Here is a 20,835-nt window from a genome sequence, read left to right as displayed (position 1 = left end):
CTCTGTGGATCAGCGCCAGCCCTTCTGTGTGAGTCCTTGGCGGAGGATTTGGGCTCTGATCTCTCAGTGTGGCACTATCCCAGCCCGCTCCTGCTGAACACGCCATTCGTTACCTGTGTCACAGGAGCTGATAACAAGGCTTTGGTTATGATCTCCGTCGTTTCTGGTTCTCTCACCTTATGGCTCATTATATGTTTTCGTTCTGATTCAAAGCCCAGATCTTCAGTTCATGCCGCTGCAGGTCGTCCGGCTGCCTGAGAAAGCAGGACATGTTTGACAGGATCAAACGTCACAGAACACAACCTAGAATTGGTCGTCTCGGAACCCTAAGGTTGCTGAAGGCAAGTTTTCAGGAGCGCTCTTTAATAAGTCAGTGGGAGAAGAGTGCACAGTACTCATAAAGGACTGGTGCTCTGGGTGACTTAACAGAAGTATTCATAAGTACTCGCAAAGGGCTGGTGCTTAGGGTGAATTGACAGATGTATTTATAAACGAGTACTAACGTAGGACTGGTGCTCAGGGTGACTTGACAGACATACTTATAACTGAGTACTCATAAGGGACTGGTGTTCAAGGCGACTTGACAGATGTATTCATAACTGAGTACTTACAAGGGACTGGTGCTCAGGGTGGTTTTACAAAGGTATTTATAAATTCCGTCGAAATGGAAGTGACGGTTACAGGTCTCCCTAAATGAGCGAATACTGTGGTGCCTCAGGGCACGAGCAGATGGGAGTGTCAAGTGAACCCCCCCCCGCCCCCCCCCCCCAACAATTCCCCATTTACCAACCAGTCTGTTAATGTGTCACCTGTCCTACTGGCGGGATTCGTAACACCATATGTCACGCTGACATGAGAGTCTCACGCATGATGCTGATGACAGCCTTTTCTCAGTGGGGGTGCAAGTGTAGCGTACCTCCCCCATGTCGCCCTCATGGCGTGGTAAATTGGCTCTCTGCCCACAGCGGCGGTATGCCAGCTGGTCGTTATCCCCCGTGTCAGTCGTGATGCTTGGCTCCTCTGCTGGTGCCCATGACGCACTGGGGAACCCCCCCCCCCCCGTGAGTGGCCGGAAGGGGGGGGGGGGTGCCCACACATCACCTGTTCCTCTGATGGTATTTTTGAAGCGAGAGGGCTCTGAGAGTACCCACATTGCTTTCATTCACAAATACCTTCAGATCATTTTGACTCATTGCAGACTAATTCCTTTGATTGGTATGTCCTCCGTGTGTATGACGTCCTTTTTGTGCATGATGTTGTCTCACTGGTGTTTCTACTGTGTGTATGATGTCCCCTCATTGCCTTGTCCTCTGTGTGTATGATGTCCCGTCATTGCCTTGTCCTCTGTGTGTATGATGTCCAGTCATTGCCGTGTCCTCTGTGTGTATGATTTCCTGTCATTGCCGTGTCCTCTGTGTGTATGATGTCCCCTCATTGCCGTGTCCTCTGTGTGTATGATGTCCCCTCATTGCCGTGTCCTCTGTGTGTATGATGTCCCCTCATTGCCGTGTCCTCTGTGTGTATGATGCCCCCTCATTGCCGTGTCCTCTGTGTGTATGATGTCCCCTCATTGCCGTGTCCTCTGTGTGTATGATGTCCCCTCATTGCCGTGTCCTCTGTGTGTATGATGTCCCCTCATTGCCGTGTCCTCTGCGTGTATGATGTCCCGTCATTGCCGTGTCCTCTGTGTGTATGATGTCCCCTCATTGCCGTATCCTCTGTGTGTATGATGTCCCCTCATTGCCGTGTCCTCTGTGTGTATGATGTCCCCTCATTGCCGTATCCTCTGTGTGTATGATGTCCCCTCATTGCCGTGTCCTCTGTGTGTATGATGTCCCCTCATTGCTGTGTCCTCTGTGTGTATGATGTCTTCTCATTGCCGTGTCCTCTGTGTGTATGATGTCCCCTCATTGCCGTGTCCTCTGTGTGTATGATGTCTTCTCATTGCCGTGTCCTCTGTGTGTATGATGTCCCCTCATTGCCGTGTCCTCTGTGTGTATGATGTCCCCTCATTGCCGTGTCCTCTGTGTGTATGATGTCCCCTCATTGCCGTGTCCTCTGTGTGTATGATGTCCCCTCATTGCCGTGTCCTCTGTGTGTATGATGTCCCCTCATTGCCGTGTCCTCTGTGTGTATGATGTCTTCTCATTGCCGTGTCCTCTGCGTGTATGATGTCCCCTCATTGCCGTGTCCTCTGTGTGTATGATGTCCCCTCATTGCCGTGTCCTCTGTGTGTATGATGTCCCCTCATTGCTGTGTCCTCTGTGTGTATGATGTCCCCTCATTGCCTTGTCCTCTGTGTGTATGATGTCCCCTCATTGCCGTATCCTCTGTGTGTATGATGTCCCGTCATTGCCGTGTCCTCTGTGTGTATGATGTCCCGTCATTGCCGTGTCCTCTGTGTGTATGATGTCTTCTCATTGCCGTGTCCTCTGTGTGTATGATGTCCCCTCATTGCTGTGTCCTCTGTGTGTATGATGTCTTCTCATTGCCGTGTCCTCTGTGTCCTACTTTCTTCAGTCTCCCTCTCAGCTCAGAGCTCGCAGGACTCAGATGTAATTTACATGGGAATAAGGTGTTTAAACAGCCAAATAGGTCAGATATGCTGCCCAACCCCCCCTTCTACCCCCCACCCCCCATCCTCTGGGAGTCGTTAGCTTTGAAAAGGGCAGCTTCTCGCATGTTTTGTGTACAGGCAGAAAGACAGACAGCTCGCCACCTTTTCTTCACCTTTTCTTGACTGTGTCTTCCTAGATTCATGCATGTTTTGCATTTCAATATAAGCATGTGCTCACTTGGTCTTTTTCTGGGTCTTTTGTTTGTTGGACATTTGTCAACAACTGATAAACATTCATTTGAGGTTTTTATTTTATTTTTTTACAGGAAATCAGTGCAGCCTTCAATGGTAGAGGACTGAATAGGTAAATCTAGTGCAGGGGCAATGACAACTTGATAGAAGGTCATCCATACAGCAGGGGGCAGCATCTTGCTTTTGGTCAACTAGTTCGGAATAGAAAATGGAATTAAAAGCAATTTAGGGAAATAAAAGGTACTTCAAACAAAATAGTGCTTTTTCTCTTTTAAAAAGGCACATTGAGTAAATGTTGATTGTCACGCCCTGAGGAGCGGGGAGTGTATAATGGCAGACTCTCTACCCCTCCTGTACTATGAGTTCACTTGCAAACCAGGTTTTGTGAAGTATTGTTGTCAGATCCGTACTGAGCAGTTCTCTTACTCAGACTTCTGTGTAGCCTGTGTTGTCTCAACTCTGCTTGTCACTGCCCTGCCTGTTTCTTGCCTTGCCTACCCTGATCCTGCCTATTCCTGCTCTGCTTGTACTGTTCCTGCCCTGCCTGCCCTAATCCTGCCTGTTCCTGCCCTGCTTGCCCTAATCCTGCCTGTTCCTGCCCTGTTCCTGCCTTGCTCACCCTAATCCTGCCTGTTCCTGCCCTGCTCGCCCTGATCCTGTCTGTTCCTGCCTTGCTCACCCTGATCCTGCCTGTTCCTGCCCTGCTCGCCCTGATACTGCCTGTTCCTGCCCTGCTCGCCCTGATACATCCGTGTTCCTGCCCTGCTCACCCTGATCCTGCCTGCTCCTGCCCTGCCCGCCCTGATACTGCCTGCTCCTGCCCACCTCACCCTGATCCTGCCTGTTCCTGCCTTGCTCACCCTGATCCTGCCTGCTCCTGCCCTGATCCTGCCTGTTCCTGTCCTGCTCACCCTGATCCTGCCTGCTCCTGCCCTGATCCTACCTGCTCCTGCCCTGATCCTGCCTGTTCCTGTCCTGCTCACCCTGATCCTGCCTGCTCCTGCCCTGCTCCTGCCTGTTCGCCCTGATCCTGCCTGTTCCTGCCTTGCTCGCCCTGATACTGCCTGCTCCTGCCCTGCTCGCCCTGATACTGCCTGCTCCTGCCCTGATCCTGCCTGCTCCTGCCCTGCTCGCCCTGATACTTCCTGCTCCTGCCCTGCTCGCCCTGATACTGCCTGCTCCTGCCCACCTCGCCCTGATCCTGCCTGCTTCTGCCCTGATCCTGCCTGTTCCTGTCCTGCTCACCCTGATCCTGCCTGTTCCTGCCCTACTCACCCTGATCCTGCCTGTTCCTGCCCTACTCGCCCTGATCCTGCCTGCTCCTGCCCTGCTCGCCCTGATACTGCCTATTCCTGCCCTGTTCCTGCCTGTTCCTGTCCTGCTCACCCTAATCCTGCCTGTTCCTGCCCTGCTCGCCCTGATACTGCCTGCTCCTGCCCACCTCGCCCTGATCCTGCCTGCTTCTGCCCTGATCCTGCCTGTTCCTGTCCTGCTCACCCTAATCCTGCCTGTTCCTGTCCTGCTCACCCTGATCCTGCCTGTTCTTGCCCTGCTCGCCCTGATCCTGCCTGTTCCTGTCCTGCTCACCCTGATCCTGCAAGTTTCTGCCCTGCCTTCCCTGATCCTGCATGTTCCTACTCTTCTTGCCCTGGTCCTGCCTGCTCCTGCCTCGCCTACCCATCTTGTCTGGTGTTCCTGTTCCCGGTCACATATCTACTCGTCAAACGGATTCCCCTCGGCTACGGATCATTCCTGACCTTCTCCCTCGGCTATGTTTCTGCCCTTGCAATTTGGATCCTGTTCTTTAGGCTCCCAAATAAAGCCATCAGTCTCCCGCACTGAGGTCCCCTGTCATCTCTGGTCTTCCGCCGTGACATATATTTGTGTGGTTTTCTTGGGAAATCGAACTCAGTGCAATTAAGATTAATTAGTTAATTTTAAACAACACCTTTTTTTGATAAAAGATCATCTTAATACATAAGGTTTGAAACTGTCAAGCTTTTTTTGTACACGTTTTTTTGCATATTGCTTTATTTGAATTCCAGACAGGCACTTAATAAATGTCCCCATGGACTCGGTCTTTTTAAAAATAGTTATTCATTTTGATCAGGGGGGCGGGGGTCGATTGTAAAATCATGCCACACTGCACAGTGATTTCAGTTAAATGATGGATACCTGACCTCCAGCCTGCAGCTGTAAGCACTGCACTTTTTATTTTTAATCCATCATGATCTGTCACCTTACTAGCTCCTCTGGGCTTGGCTTTCCCCATCCCGTGTCTGCCTTTAGGGTACTCCCTGAGCAGTACCACTGCCTGTGCTTCAGAGACAGGCTGATTCTGAAGGATGGGGGACTGACAGCGGCCAGGACAGCAGGGCGGCGCTGTCAGCAGGGGCCCCGACAGCTGGTGGGCGCTGCACTCAGTCCCTGTGCCTCTTCAAAGCCTGGCTGTTTGTCTTTCCTGTTTCTCCTGTCAGGAGAGACGCTCCCCGTCTCCTGTAGCCTGCCCTGATCTATCTTTTATCCCCCAGAGAAGAACATGTCGCCCGCCCCCCCCCTCCCTTGCTCCCCCAGTCATGGTGTCACTCTGCTGGTTGCCATAGTAACCATCTCACCTCCCCTCTCCAGTCAGGCCTAATGAGAAGGTTGTGCCTGTGGGAGGGCAGTGTGCCACGCATACACACACATACACATGCAAACGTAGACACACACAGCCACATGTGATCCCCGTAATTACTGACCGCACAAAAAGTTTTGGTAACAGAGGAAATTTTATGAAAACTGGGAACCCGATCGCAACCACAAGTGTGTATCCCTAAAGGCACTGCGTCCATTCACTGTATCCCTAATGCCACTGCATCCATTCACTGTATCCCTAATGACACTGCATCCATTCACTGTATCCCTAATTCCACTGTGTCCATTCACTGTATCCCTAATGCCACTGCATCCACTCACTGTATCCCTAATGACACTGCATCCATTCACTGTATCCCTAATTCCACTGCGTCCATTCACTGTATCCCTAATGCCACTGCATCCACTCACTGTAGCCCTAATGCCACTGCTTCCATTCACTTCCATACTTAATGCTACATCTGTTCACATATTCTTACTTTCATTCAGTTTAATCCAGGTTCATTCATGGAATACGAGCGTTTCGCACATAAATGACTGTGTTGCTGTATGAAAAATGGTAGAGGGAGGAGAGGAAAGTGAGAGAGAGAGGTCTGCGTGACATTTCCGCTTTTACAAACAGCCAGCTTCTCAGATAGAGCCCTCCGCCCGCCCCCCTCCCCCCATTCAGGCTGAGGGACCCCGCCTCCCTCTAGACCACGTCACATGACGCAGACGGCCCTTTGAATACGTACAGAGCCCATTGTGAGTATGAGATGAGACCCCTTAGTTGAGTCTTTAATGCTGCTGTTTTCAAGTCACCAATTTAATGTCTGTCTAAGGCATTTTCCCGGAGATTATAATTTTGTGTATAAACATCGCAGATGCGTAAGTAACGTCATGCCAAGAAAAGAGAGTTAGTGCTCAGAGACCCGGCGGCTGGGGGGGGGGGGGGGTGATGGTGATACCACGGGAATAAAAAGAGTCACCATCATGACCAGTCCAACGTAATAATCATGGAATCAAGTCGTCAAAGTAATATAATAACTACCATCAATGTCATAATACAATGACGGTCATTTTGCACTTCTGTGAATGCACCACTCCAGCTGGACTGATCTCTGACTTTCAGAGTTAGGAAGAGATTTAGCAGACAGGAGGAACGGTCTAAGAAACCGATAGAAAGGAAGTGTTCCTAAGCAGGGGCCTGCAGATCTCAGAAGACGTCCCCATTAGCGTCAATAGTACAGCCGCATGGTTGGTGAGCAGACTCCCCCATTAGCGTCATTAGCATAGCCGGCAGGTTGGTGAGCAGACTTCCCCATTAGCGTCAATAGCATAGCCGCCTGGTTGGTGAGCAGACTCCCCCATTAGCGTCATTAGCACAGCCGCCTAGTTGGCGAGCAGACTTCCCCTTTAGCATCATTAGCACACCCGCCTGGTTGGCGAGCAGACTTCCCCTTTAGCATCATTAGCACAGCCGCCTGGTTGGTGAGCAGACTTCCCCATTAGCGTCAATAGCACAGCCGCCTGGTTGGCGAGCAGACTCCCCCTTTAGCGTCATTAGCACAGCCGCCAGGTGAGTGAGCAGACTTCCCCATTAGCGTCATTAGCACAGCCGCCAGGTGAGTGAGCAGACTTCCCCATTAGTGTCAATAGCATAGCAGGCAGGTTGGCGAGCAGACTCCCCCGTTAGCGTCAATAGCAAAGCCGCCTGGTTGGTGAGCAGACTTCCCCATTAGCGTCAATAGCACAGCCGCCTGGTTGGCGAGCAGACTCCCCCGTTAGCGTCAATAGCAAAGCCGCCTGGTTGGTGAGCAGACTTCCCCTTTAGCGTCATTAGCATAGCCGCCTGGTTGGTGAGCAGACTCCCCCATTAGCGTCATTAGCATAGCCGCCTGGTTGGTGAGCAGACTCCCCCATTAGCGTCATTAGCATAGCCGGCAGGTTGGTGAGCAGACTCCCCCATTAGCGTCATTAGCACAGCCACCAGGTGAGTGAGCAGACTTCCCCATTAGCGTCAATAGTACAGCCGCATGGTTGGTGAGCAGACTTCCCCATTAGCGTCAATGGTACAGCCGCATGGTTGGTGAGCAGACTCCCCCATTAGCGTCATTAGCATAGCCGGCAGGTTGGTGAGCAGACTTCCCCATTAGCGTCAATAGCATAGCCGCCTGGTTGGTGAGCAGACTCCCCCATTAGCGTCATTAGCACAGCCGCCTAGTTGGCGAGCAGACTTCCCCTTTAGCATCATTAGCACAGCCGCCTGGTTGGTGAGCAGACTTCCCCATTAGCGTCAATAGCACAGCCGCCTGGTTGGCGAGCAGACTCCCCCTTTAGCGTCATTAGCACAGCCGCCAGGTGAGTGAGCAGACTTCCCCATTAGCGTCATTAGCACAGCCGCCAGGTGAGTGAGCAGACTTCCCCATTAGTGTCAATAGCATAGCAGGCAGGTTGGCGAGCAGACTCCCCCGTTAGCGTCAATAGCAAAGCCGCCTGGTTGGTGAGCAGACTTCCCCATTAGCGTCAATAGCACAGCCGCCTGGTTGGCGAGCAGACTCCCCCGTTAGCGTCAATAGCAAAGCCGCCTGGTTGGTGAGCAGACTTCCCCTTTAGCGTCAATAGCAAAGCCGCCTGGTTGGTGAGCAGACTTCCCCTTTAGTGTCAATAGCAAAGCCGCCTGGTTGGTGAGCAGACTTCCCCTTTAGCGTCATTAGCACAGCCGCCTGGTTGGTGAGCAGACTCCCCCATTAGCGTCATTAGCACAGCCGCCAGGTGAGTGAGCAGACTTCCCCATTAGTGTCATTAGCACAGCCGGCAGGTTGGTGAGCAGACTTCCCCATTAGCGTCAATAGCATAGCCGCCTGGTTGGCGAGCAGACTCCCCCATTAATGTTGTTATCAGGGGCATCGTGTTGGTGAGCAGACTTCTCCTTTACCGTCAATAGCACTTTAGTGCCGTAAGCATAGCTGGCAGGTTGGTGAGCGAACTTCCCCATTATCGTTCTTAGCATCGTTAGCGTTAGTGTCCTTATCAGGGCCGCCATGTTACTGAGCAGACCTCCCTGTTAGCCTTGTTAGCACAGCTGCCAGCTTGGTGAGCAGACTTCCCTGTTAGCATGACTGACAGGGCTGTCGTGTTGATGGGCAGACTTCCATGTTAGCGTTGTTAGCAGGACTACCGTGTCGATGAGCACACTTCCTTGTTAGCATCGTTAGCATGGCCGACGTGTTGATGGGCAGACTTCCATTAACATCGTTAGCAGGTCCAAGCTCGGCTTGCAATAGGACTTGGGAAGTTTAGTGTCAACGTTCACCACGTGCAGTCACTCTCCGCACTCTTTCAGGAAAAATGCTTGCATAACATCGGATATGATCCCAAGACTGGGCTGAATCCTCCACAGCAGATATTCTGCGATAAATAAATACGAGTGTGTAGCGCAATCTCCACAGCAACGCCTATTCATATTCTTCAGGCGAAGTCGGGTCAGTGGTTTGTGACCCCCCCCCTCCCCCACCATGGAAATACAAGGAGATGCGATAAAAAGTCTCGAATGCAAGATGTAAGCCGTTTGGGGTTTGCGGTCCGGCAAATCTTCAGCTTTCTGCTGCAGAGGGAACACTTTCAAACCTCAAAGATGGACGCTTCGAGGGTATAAGGTAAACACAGTGCTACCCTGCAGCGTCCCTGGGGGGTTCTTAGCCCCGCCCGCATTCCGTGGCTACTGTCCGGTCTTGTTTGAGAGCCTCTGTGTGCCAATGAGCTCAACGCTGATCTACAGCTGTGCACAGTTTCTATACATTTTATTTATTGTTATTATTTTTTAATGAATAATAGCAGTAACATTGCACTATGACTGAAATGATATAATGTAATATCCTATAATCTATACCACGTAACGCCAGGAGGTGGCAAAATGGTTAAGGAATCCAGAAACTTCTAGTAGGGAATTTTTAGCGAGGGGGCCAATGTGCCTAAGCAGGATCCCTGAGACAAACACCCAGCTGTGTGGATTTGGAGATAGAAACACGAACTCAGTGTTGATATAGCACTGAATAATAAAGTAAGAGCAGTAAACTGCAGGGGCAGCATCCCTCTGCCCCCCCCCCCCTCACTCACTCCTTATGGAAGATAAGATGAAAGGCTGCTAATTTCTCTGACAGCCTTGCCTTGTGGGGGGGTGGGGCACCAAAATGGAGGCAGAGAAATAGAGAAATTGGTGGAGAGAGGAGGCTGCACGCTCGCTCCCCGCGTCTAAGGCAGTCGCTTCATGTGGCCCAGCCCTTGAATACTGGCCTGCTTCAGCCATCGTGGAAAGACGGGGTGGGGGAGTGACTCCTCTGGGTCAACCTGCTGCCTACCCTCCTGTTGCCTTTCATTCAGGTCTGCTTAGAGTCTCATGGGGCAGCTTTGACTGCTGCTATCGTTCCTGATATCCGCAACGTGTCTGCTGGGCTTTGAGGCCCTGCGTGTCCCAACCTCCAGCCTCTTCCGTGTTCCAGCCCCGCCCTCTCCCCTTGGCACATCTGCGGGGTTTCCTGGCCCTGAATGCAGGGGGGGTGGTGGCTGTAGTTGTGTCCTTCCCGTTGGCCTCCGCGGCTGCTGATGACGACGCTGATGCAGTTTCATCATGCCTGGTGAACAGGGGAACCCCGTGTAGGATGTGAATGAGCCGGCAGCCCCCCCCCCCCCCCCCCCCCCCTCCCCCAGGTCGTCCAGCCAGCAGCTGTATTTAAATTGGCACCCGTCTGATTTTCAGCATGAGCAGTTTTAAGGCCGCGGGCTGCTCTGTCATCCTCTCCGACACCATCGTAATCTTTATCTGAGTAATCTTCTTGGACCATTCATCCGGTGGGAGACATTAATCGGCAGAGTTGGTGGTAACGGGCACACGCGTCTCGATGAGTACAAGTGCACACGAGTGTGTGTGCCTTTGTGTGTCTGGAACGTCATAAATTTAAGCCAAATAAATGATCTAATTTTAAATAATGCAGCGTTAGTGTAATGAAAGTGGCTGCGTCTTCATGCCGATGCCCATTAGGAATGATGTGTATTTTTTATCAATTCCTTTTTCGGTAATTACGGGGTAGGCGTGGCCCAGGATGCAGCCTTGTCGATAAACCAGGCGTGAAATCTGTGTGGTCTCACGTGCCATAAGAAGAACTGGGCCTTAATTATAACGACCAATTAAAATCTGTGCAAGAATGCTGTATACCACTAGCGGCATCTTAACTCCTCTTGGAGACAGTGGGAGGCATAACTGAGTCATGCTGATCTCGCCCTCCGGTGGTTGAGCCGAAGAAGTGCAAGCTGAGTGACAAGGATGTGAGAAGATCTGTGCGGTTTCCCTGTTTCGGTGAAGGAAGCTTGTCAGCTCTTGTCAGTTAGAGGACTAGAGCAATATAACCAACCTATTTATACTGATGAGTGATTTGACAGCAGCGTGCTGGTCAAACTGAACTGTCAGATAAAGAGGGTTCTGCTGTTTGAGCTCTAAGGTCAGCAGTGAAAGGAAACTGAACACGGAGTCAAATGCGTAATTAACAAGGTGTGTCAGTGCAAACATGTGAATGTTTGTGAATGCAGTTAGGGGTTTTGGTGGGCATGTTGCCGTGGCAACAACGAACCGTCAACAACTCTGGCTAATGGGGACGAATGGGTCTTGTTACGGGTGGTACGGACTGCCGGTCCACTTCAGATGAAGATGCAGAACCAGCACCGAACTTACCGGGTCTGAGTGATTCCTGAGAGTGGCTGAACACGAGCTGATTGGTGCGTCTGTACGTTTGGGTGGGGCTGGGTGGTGCCACATCCACACAGGTGGGTGTGGGCATCTCAAGGTGTGCATGCGTACGCAGAGGTACAAAGCATAGCGTGCATTTCTCCACGTGCGCTGGGTGATGTTCTCCCTCGAGCTCCACGGAGATATGATCGACGCAAGGAGCCGGCTGGTCTGCGTGCGTCGTTGGTCTCGTCTGTTGCACCTCGTTTCTGTTTGCTCCTCCGTCGGTTTCCCGTGAGCTCTCACTCACGCCCTCTTGTTAAATCCGCAGCTAACGAACCCTGCCGTGCGGCTTAACGAGACGACCCCCCTAGACGCCGCCGCAGCCAGTGCACCTGCACTCATAGTGATGGTAATAAGGCGTTTGAGGAAGCGTGTCATCGAGTGGCCCCTGCTGAATATTCGCCGTGGACAATAGGACAGGAACGCAGTGACTTACAGTGACTTACAGGGTTTAGCTACACTCAGAGGGGGTCATTGACGCAAAATTAACAAGCCGATCAGTGCAGTGTGGACGCCTACTGGTCTTCACCACATCGTCTCGGTCACATCACTGTGTCTGTAGAATTCCATCTGACCTCTACAGCGCCCCTGTGTGGCCAGTGTTTGAGCTGTGGTAATGCGACAAGAAATCCCTTAGGAATCCTACAAAACAATGCCGCACAGCGTTCTCAATACAGGAATCAGGAGTAGGTCACTGCAGTGCATTGCGGGAAGGCCTCCTCAAGGTCACGTCGAGGTCGATGCAGAGTATGAATACATCGCGGTAACTGCTGTTAAGCTTTTGAGGGAGTGTTAAGGTTAATCGCGCAGCTGAGCATTTAACTGGAGTAGCTCAAGGTCCGTGGCTAGTGTAAGGGTTCAACAGCTGCTTCCCCACGCAGATGTGGCTCCCAGTCTACAGGGAATAGGCCTTACCCACGATGCATCTGGCTCTCTGTGTAGGGGGGTGCAGTGATCAGGAACAGAAGCGAGCGCTGAAGCTTCTGGTTGTTCTCGTCCTGTTGCTGTGCGTTTGAGGAGGACGGTCGAGTCGGATACCTTCAAAACACGAATCACACACGGTCTTCAGCGTTTAGGTCAAGCGCTTTGTCTCATTATGTATCATTACGCACCTGCAGGGGGCGCTCCGTGTTCAAATATGCATGGAGGGGCTTGAACGAAATTTCTGGCTTTGCTCTGTCATGCACTGCGTCGCACGGAGATCACCGCCGGAGGAGGCGCTGGGGCCAAGCGTCCTTTGTCCCACTGTTCGTCCCGCATTGTTGTTAATTAGGAGAAAGGGTCAAATGAGTGATGGTTAGTGCAAGGGTCAGGTCATGGGGGGGGGGGGGGGGGACCACAGAAGGCAGGAATGCGGCAATACTAAATGAGTGTGTTGGGATGAGCATGCACTCCCATTCAGAACAGCCTGAGTGTTTTGATGAAAGTGGGCCTTTTTGTTTGGGGGGGGGGTGTTTTATAGGTATGGTTAACTCATGGTATGGTTGGCCCCTCTATATAAATTATGACCCCTCTTTTGCCATTCACCTTAAAAAGTCCTAGAATCACCACTGGGTGGGGGGGTCACTGCCCATTGGGTGAGTTAGTGGGGACGTTGGAGGCATGCAGCAGGGGAGAGGGGTGGGAGGGGCTTGTGCCTTCAGTCTTTTCGCCAGAAAGTTCAGGAAATGACTTGGCGGCGGTGATGGACGGCGGCAGGGGGGGACGGACGTCCCTCTCTGTCAATTAGGGCCTCGTTGGTTCAGGATTCACAGGAAGCATCCTGTCACCTGGAGCCATCCGGAGGTCGAGAGCGATAGGCGGTGGTCTGGTGACAGAACATCAGTTGAAAATAGCTTGTTTCAGGCTTGCAATCAGGGAGCGAATGTAGGATTGTTTAAGGTTGGGGGCATAACAGGTGGCATCATTCATAAAGAGGGGTCAACATTATCATTAGCGAATGATATGTTTTGAATGGCAGGGGAGAGGTTACTCTGGGGGCCAATCAACTTTCAGTTGGGGCCAGTGCCCCTGTGGCCTGTATATACTCCTATAGGTGATTTTCGCATTTCCCAGAGTGCACCGGGACTTGGGTCTCCTCTTCATTACACACACATGCACACAGACCACCCTCCCCTCCTGTCTATGCTTACCTATCACGATGCGCTACACAGGCAATAAGCCTTTCAGGGAATGAGACCCTCACCCCACACCTTTAACTAGGTCATCCTTCACAGGAATACACTCCTCTCTCACCTCCATCCCTCTGTTTTTCTTTTCCTCTCTTCACTCAGTCAGGGCACCTCTTGGTAGAGGGGCGTGCTATATTCTATTTTTGCAGGCTGGACCACAAGCTCGACCCCCCCCCCCCTCTCAACACACAGAAAATTCTGGGACACAATCTGAAGGCAACTCAGTGATATATTCTCAGTTTTAGTTCTGTCAGTTTATTTTTGTGGTTTTATACAATAAATAAATGTAATTATTCAATGCATACTTTAAACTATGTTCTCATGTTATATTTAAGTATCCTTTGGGGTATAAAAATGAAAGAAATTGAGATCATATTTCTTGTACATGATATATAGAGAGCAAAGAGTTTGCGTAATGTGGTAAAAACAGAGTTTACTAAATTGTGAAGGGTATGTATGTGAAAAGCTTTGGGATGCCTTGTAAATGGCCCCATTAATTGTCCTGGCTGCCTTGGCTTCTGACTATACTGCTGACCGCTGGGTCGGTCCACTGTCTTGTCTGTGGTCATAGTGTACCTGCGAGATACTTCTCAGAGAGACACAGGTCAGGTAAATCAGAGACGTCCTGAATTCTACTCTCCCCCCTTGTTCTGCAGCACTGCGGATCCCCTTGTTATGTTACATCTGCAGCCATACCTTAAAAATTACACAAAAATCAGCTCCAGGAGTGAAAAATCCCACCAGAGTTCAGCAAACTGTCTCTGGAGCATCACACAGACCAAATGGTATCACACTGGAGTGGAAAAATGCGTCCCTGCTCAGCATCGGCGTAAGAACATCACGGGACCATGGCTACAAACGGAGCTCTTAGGAGATGGTAATTCTCTCCGTTATGGAAAAGCAAGGTGTGATCAGGTTCTGACTTTGCCCTACAAGCTCACCAACAATCTCTTTTGGGTAGAGTCATGTATACTAAGACATAATTCCTGAGTCTGCCAGTCTGAGGATTTAGTGCATTTAAGTATATAGGTGATTATGTTAAACATCTTCACATTCAACTTGAGGTGAGCATATGTTGGGCTCTCTGGTAAATAGACTCGACATTCTGCGAGGTTGTGGAAGAGCGACTGGTCAGTTTTCCGTGCCCTTCGTACCTGTGCAGTTTCGGGGTGTTGGAATTTCCCTCTAGCTCTCTGCAGGTCCTCTTCAAAGAGAAACGCTATATATAATGTATTTCAGCTGATTCAAAAATTATTTTTATTGATTCACTGCCACCACCCCCCTCCCGTCTTTGCGGGTGATCACAGAGGTACTCTGAAAAAAATTGCAGTAATGTAGAAATTGATTTTCAGATGTTGAATTATTTAGAGGTGTATGATAACAAGTCTGGTTGAGGCGCGTGACCTACATAAGGAAGAACAAAATCCTGGCTTTATTTACATTGAAAGACAAACAGAGCACCCTGCCAGAACTCGCTATCGATACGAGAAACCGAGAATAGTTGCCAACGCTCGTCAGCTCTCATTTACCTTCACTCCTGAACGCTTCCTGGTCTTTGTTTCATGCAAAATCAAGTATCCTGCTGTTTGCTTACCTTGTCTCTAGGATCCTGGAGACCAGATAAGTCCAGGAGATGTTTTTGGCTTTGCATCGTGCTACTTATTTGAAACAGGTGAACTTCGTTCCGATGATTACGTTGATCCTTCTGCTCCTTTGTTTTCTTAATTGCAGGATCTAGATTTCTCATCACCTCCACTGGGGCCTTGTACATTTTAGACGTGCAGAATGAGGATGGCTTGTACAACTACCGCTGCGTCACACGCCATCGCTACACGGGCGAGACACGGCAGAGCAACAGCGCGCGTCTTTTTGTGTCAGGTGAGGTTCCGCCTTCCCTTGAGCGTCGAGCCGCCCGCCTGTCTGGTCATGACCATCCCGTTCGTCTGTCTCTGTCCCCGAAGATCCAACGAACTCTGAACCGATGATCCTGGACGGCTTTGAGCAGCGTGAGGTGATGGCCTCCCATCGCGTGGAGCTTCCCTGCAAGGCGCTAGGTCACCCTGCACCCAAGTACCGCTGGCTGAAAGATGGCAGGCCACTGGAACCGGACAGCCGCTTCCGGCAGGGCGTGACAGGCCTCCTGATTGAGAGCGCTCAGCCTGGTGATGCCGGGAGCTACGTCTGTGAGGTCTGGAACAGCTACGGCAATGCTGAGGTCGCCGGCCGGTTGTTGGTCACACGTAAGTCAATTAGCCGACTCTCCATCTTGCCACATGCATATTAGAACGTCTACAGTTTGTTACAGGGTCAGCCATTTAGACAGAGTCCCTGAAGCATATGGCATCTGTAGGTGTTTTTTGTAGAGCGCCGCCTTGTGGAGAGACTGATTGGTTGTGTCCTCCACAGAGCCGTTGAAGGCAGTTGTGAGTCCACGCAAAGTGAAAGGCAGTGTGGGCAGTCAGGTGTCACTGTCCTGCACGGTGAGCGGCTCTGATGACTACGAGATCTCCTGGTACCGCAACGGCGAGGTGGTCCACCCAGGCAGCGGCGTGCGCATCACTGGCGACAACCGTGAGACTTTGGTGGTGGAGGCCATGAGCAAGAGCGACGGGGGCGCCTACCAGTGTTTTGCCAGGAAAGCCAAGATGTCCGCCCAGGACTTTGTGCAGGTGGTTCTAGAAGGTGGGGGGCCTTGTTTCTAGGATCTACTGGGTGTGAATCCGACTCAGGTCGGGGAATGTTCTAGTGCAAGGTCTGTGCTTGTGGATCAGACTGAGGTATCTGCCAAGGAGCTCCAACCTCACCACACTGTCTCTGATGACCCCCTTGCACCCCCCCCCCCCCAACAGATGGCACCCCGAAGATCCTCTCTTCCTTCAGTGAGAAGGTAGTGAGCCCCAGCGAGTCTGTATCCCTGGTGTGCCTCGTGAAGGGAACCCCACTGCCCACTGTCACCTGGACCCTGGATGAGGAGCCCGTGGCGCGGGACGGCGGGCGCCGCGTGGGCCAGACCGTCACCACCGAGGGTCACGTGCTGAGCTATCTGAACATCTCACAGGCCCAAGTGCGTGATGGCGGCGTCTACCGCTGCACCTGCAACAACTCGGCCGGAGTGGTCACCTACCAGGCTCGAATAAACGTAAGAGGTGCTTGTCAGATCAGCTCCTCCAAGACGCATGCTGCATCATCCCTGCTGGCCAGCACTCAGGGACCCCCCCCCCCCCTAACCCGTGCATCCCCCCTTCCATTCTTCTGCATTTGTCTTATTTGGTGGCTTCCGTGGACGTGCCTTCCACGCCTAGCTTGACATCCCACTCTTGTGGCATCACCTCACATCCCCTCATTCCCCAGACAGCAGATATCTATGCTGCCACAACTCCACCAGTAAATACACAGAGCGTTTAGCCTTGTGGGTCCTGTGTTTGTTTCCATTTTCCCCCCACTATGTGGCGCTCATTCGGCGCAGAAAATCATTACTATGCTGCATTATATAGTCTACATTTACTGGAGTGTACAACCTTAGAACTCCTCTTGGGACTTAAAAACCCATGATGTGTGTCTCCTTAATGACCACGCCACCTACTGTTAGTACTAGACAGTACTGGTTAGTGCTAATGCTAATCACGGCAGACCGGTTGATCTGATCTGAGGATACTCCTAAGTGGAGTACAGCAGTCTAGTTCGGTGGGTTGGTGCCAAATCCTTCGGCTGGTTCTACTTACACTGTACCTCCTTCGATACAGATGTACCTCATTCGATACAGATGTACCTCATTCGATACAGCTGTACCTCATTCGATATCATTATTCGCTTCTGCCGGATGACACTGTGTTGCGTTTCATATTCGCACTGCGCTCAGTACACAGACATCTGTCTCTGTGTGTCTGTGCGTGTGCCTGTGCCTATTTGTCTATTCCCTAGCGTGTTTTCCCCGATTCGAACCCGAGCCGCATCCCTGCTTCTCTCCTGCCCCCTATCATCTTCCCCCTGACACCTGTCTCCTTCCAAGTGGCTTGACCTTGCTGTAGATACCATAGTCGAGGTTACTGTGAGGGAGGCGTTATCTCGCGGCAGACAGGTTATCGCTCACGTAAGAGGCGATTTCCGTCACGCGTGTGATTTTTATCATGTCCCATTTATGTTTATTTTTTTTTACTGCTGGAATGCTGAGTAATTTATCACACGGCTAAGCTGGAATCTTCTCTGGCTTGTGTCTCATCTGAATGCGACCAGGTTCCTGGTTTGCTGTCTAGATCATTTTAAAATAGCAACACTGAGGTAGTCTTCTCTACCCTCGCTCACGTGTTTATTATTTAAGCATTTGTTCTTTGTTTTCAGAATCAGGGTCCAATGAAAAGTCTTTTTTTAAATGTGGCCACACCCTCCACATGCCCATGATTCTTGGTCCTTATTCCATGTTGTCCTCCAAAGTTTCTTAAAAAAGAGCGTCTGTTCTCCTGTGCCCCTTCTGAAGGCCCAGCCAGCATCCGTCCAATGAAGAACCTGACAGCCATAGCTGGGCGGGACACCTACATTCACTGCCGTGTCATTGGCTACCCGTACTACTCCATCAAGTGGTACAAGAACTCCAACCTGCTGCCCTTCAACCACCGGCAGCGGGCCTTCGAGAACAACGGCACGCTGAAGCTGTCCGACGTGCAGAAGGATACCGATGAGGGCGAGTACACCTGCAACGTGTTGGTCCAGCCCCAACTGTCCACCAGCCAAAGTGTGCATGTCAAGGTCAAAGGTAAGGCTCCGTCCCCTGGGTATGCCAAGGTTAGAGGCAAAGAATGTCAAGGTCAAAGGTAACATTTTACCACTGAGAATGCGATGGTGAAAGATAATGTTCTAGATAATATCAAGGTCAAAGGTAAGGACCTGTCCCTTATGTCAAAGTCAAAGGTCATCAACTTTGGGAGTGTCAAGGTCAAAGTTTGGCCCCTCTTCCTGCTGTACTTTAAAATCAAAGATCCCTGCTCTTGGATTTGTTAAGCTCAAAGATAAGAACCCAAACCTGATCATATTAAGATCAAAGGTAAGACCCCACCCCTAAGGTACATGAAATCAAAGACAAGGCCCCAATCCTGAGAAGCCTGTCAAGATCAAATACTAAGGTCTTTCACTCTGGGCCCTATCTGGAGGACGGCAAAGGTATAGTTAGACGGTGGAAAGGCAGCATCAGGAGCGTGCATGTTTGAGTCTCAAAGGGGCGTGGCCTTCTCAACCTTCCTCATGTCATTGGCCTAGTTTTTTGTACTTTCATTGGAGAGCGATCTTTAGGAAAGGGAAAAGGAGGACATCTCTGGATCCTTTGTCCTCTCACTCCACCTACATTCTTGTAGATCTGCCTGGTAACACTGACATAGTTTAGTAGCAACATTTATATTGTAATTTTGTCCCAGCTTAGGAAACGTCATTAAGAACCGAACTGGTTGTTCAAAGGGTTGTTATTCAAGGTGAACTATTTCTTGAAAAGCTTTTTTAACAGTATTGTCACGTTCTTGTTTCTTTTTACTGTCGGTTATATAAATGTTTTAAATGTTAGTTCGGCCTGAAGAAAGGTCAGGCCAGATGTTTATGACTTTGTTTTCTCATTTCCTCCAAGTGCCGCCCTTCATCCAGCCCTTTGAGTTCCCACGCTTCTCCATCGGCCAGCGGGTCTTCATCCCCTGCGTGGTGGTGTCCGGCGACCTGCCCATCTTCATCACCTGGCAGAAGGACGGCCGCCCCATCCCGGCCAGCCTGGGCGTCACCATCGACAACATCGACTTCACCAGCTCGCTGCGCATCTCCAACCTCTCGCTCGTGCACAACGGCAACTACACCTGCATCGCCCGCAATGAAGCGGCGGCGGTGGAGCATCAGAGCCAGCTCATTGTCAGGGGTGAGGGCGGGGGGGGGGGGGGGGCGCCAGCTACGGGGTTGCCCATTTGAGGGGGGAGCTGACGAGACGTGGCTGTCACTTACAGTACCCGGCGTCGCTGACTTGCATTTTCCTTTCCTGTGCAGTTCCCCCTCGGTTCGTCGTGCAGCCTCGCGACCAAGACGGCATTTACGGCAAGGCTGTCACGCTGAACTGCTCGGCGGAGGGCTACCCCGTGCCCACCATCGTGTGGAAACACTCCAAAGGTGAGTCCCTGCAACCATCTGTACAGTGCGAGCCACCCTCAGGTCCCCCGGCACCCCAGTGCTGTTCGCTATACCAAGGGGTTGCTTATCTATTCACGACGATGGTCTGCCTCCCACTGCCTGGTACGCATTTCCTGCTACCTACTTGTTACTTGCTATAGGCTACCTACTACATGCCACTCACTGCCTGCTAACTGCTGCCTGCTACTTACTACCCGGTATTCGCTATACACTATCTGCTACTTCTTACTCACTATGCGTGATATGCTACTCGCTATTGCTACCCCCTATTTGCTATACACTAGCTGCTATGCACTACTTGCTCACAAACAAATACATAAGTGTGAGAAATCACTGTATAACACGATGGAACTGAAAAAAGACATATAAACCTTACAATATATTACTATTCCGATAATGTGTTTATTTTTAATTTACCTGCCAGTGTAAATTGCAGTTCAGTTTGTTAGTACCAGTGGGCCATTGTATAACCTCATAAAGTTTAACTTACCATATAATCTTATTGTATTAAAGCATTTTATCCAAAGACATTGTATTAAAGTAACAATCTGTTCTCGTGTCAAATATTGGAGGGATTTTCAACAGCACTGAAAAAAAATATCAAACAAGAGTCAAGTCCCAATCAAAAAGTGATAGTGGTCGGTACTGAACCGAATCCATGTTGGTGTTTTGTGAAGAACCGGTCTTGGGTTCCATCTTCACTTGATTGGCTTGTACCTCGCACCCCCACCCTCCAGGTGCGGGCGTGCCCCAGTTCCTGCCCATCGCCATGAACTCCGGCTTCCGGATCCAGCTGCTGGCCAATGGCTCGTTGCTCATCAAGCATGTCTTGGAAGAGGACAGCGGCTACTACCTGTGCAAGGTCAGCAACGACGTGGGAGCCGACGTCAGCAAGTCCATGTACCTCAACGTGAAAAGTAAGGAGTGGCCAGCGGGGTTGGGGGGCGCAAATAACTCATCACTCACATCCAGGTGCGATGCATTGATTGGTTCGGTGTAAGAGGGGGTGGAGCTCATGTCGTGTTGTGTTCTGAGCCAATCATCAGACAGGCCTGAGGGTGAGACCTAACTGGTTATAGTGCCGGGGTCTGACACAGGCTCACACTGTGTGTGTTCAGAGCTTTCATGCCTCATTTTCCTGTACCTCCATAACTCAGCATGTATATGTTACTGTGAATGCTCCTGCTATTCTCAGGTATATATGTGTCTATGTCACTATTATTGCATGGGACTGTACAGCATGAATTTAACCTTTCTCTTCTCTTGCACACAGTCTAGAAAGTCTGCTTCCTTTATTTGGA

General features: G+C 50.9%; 1 protein-coding gene across 1 annotated transcript in view; it reads left to right on the top strand.

The window, feature by feature from the left end:
* Positions 1 to 20,835, top strand: part of LOC125721705 (Down syndrome cell adhesion molecule homolog) — a 68,116-nt gene that overhangs the window by 29,612 nt on the left and 17,669 nt on the right. The window contains 8 exon segments of the mRNA XM_048997692.1: positions 15,113 to 15,259; positions 15,343 to 15,621; positions 15,788 to 16,063; positions 16,231 to 16,527; positions 17,856 to 18,131; positions 18,990 to 19,268; positions 19,394 to 19,513; positions 20,272 to 20,451. Of these exon segments, the coding sequence (XP_048853649.1) occupies positions 15,113 to 15,259; positions 15,343 to 15,621; positions 15,788 to 16,063; positions 16,231 to 16,527; positions 17,856 to 18,131; positions 18,990 to 19,268; positions 19,394 to 19,513; positions 20,272 to 20,451 (1,854 nt within the window).

The sequence above is a fragment of the Brienomyrus brachyistius genome, unplaced genomic scaffold, assembly GCF_023856365.1.
Source record: "Brienomyrus brachyistius isolate T26 unplaced genomic scaffold, BBRACH_0.4 scaffold35, whole genome shotgun sequence".
In the NCBI taxonomy this organism is placed as follows: Eukaryota; Metazoa; Chordata; class Actinopteri; order Osteoglossiformes; family Mormyridae; genus Brienomyrus; species Brienomyrus brachyistius.
Note: the sequence above shows the minus strand (reverse complement) of the source record. Positions and strands in the feature narration are given on the sequence as shown.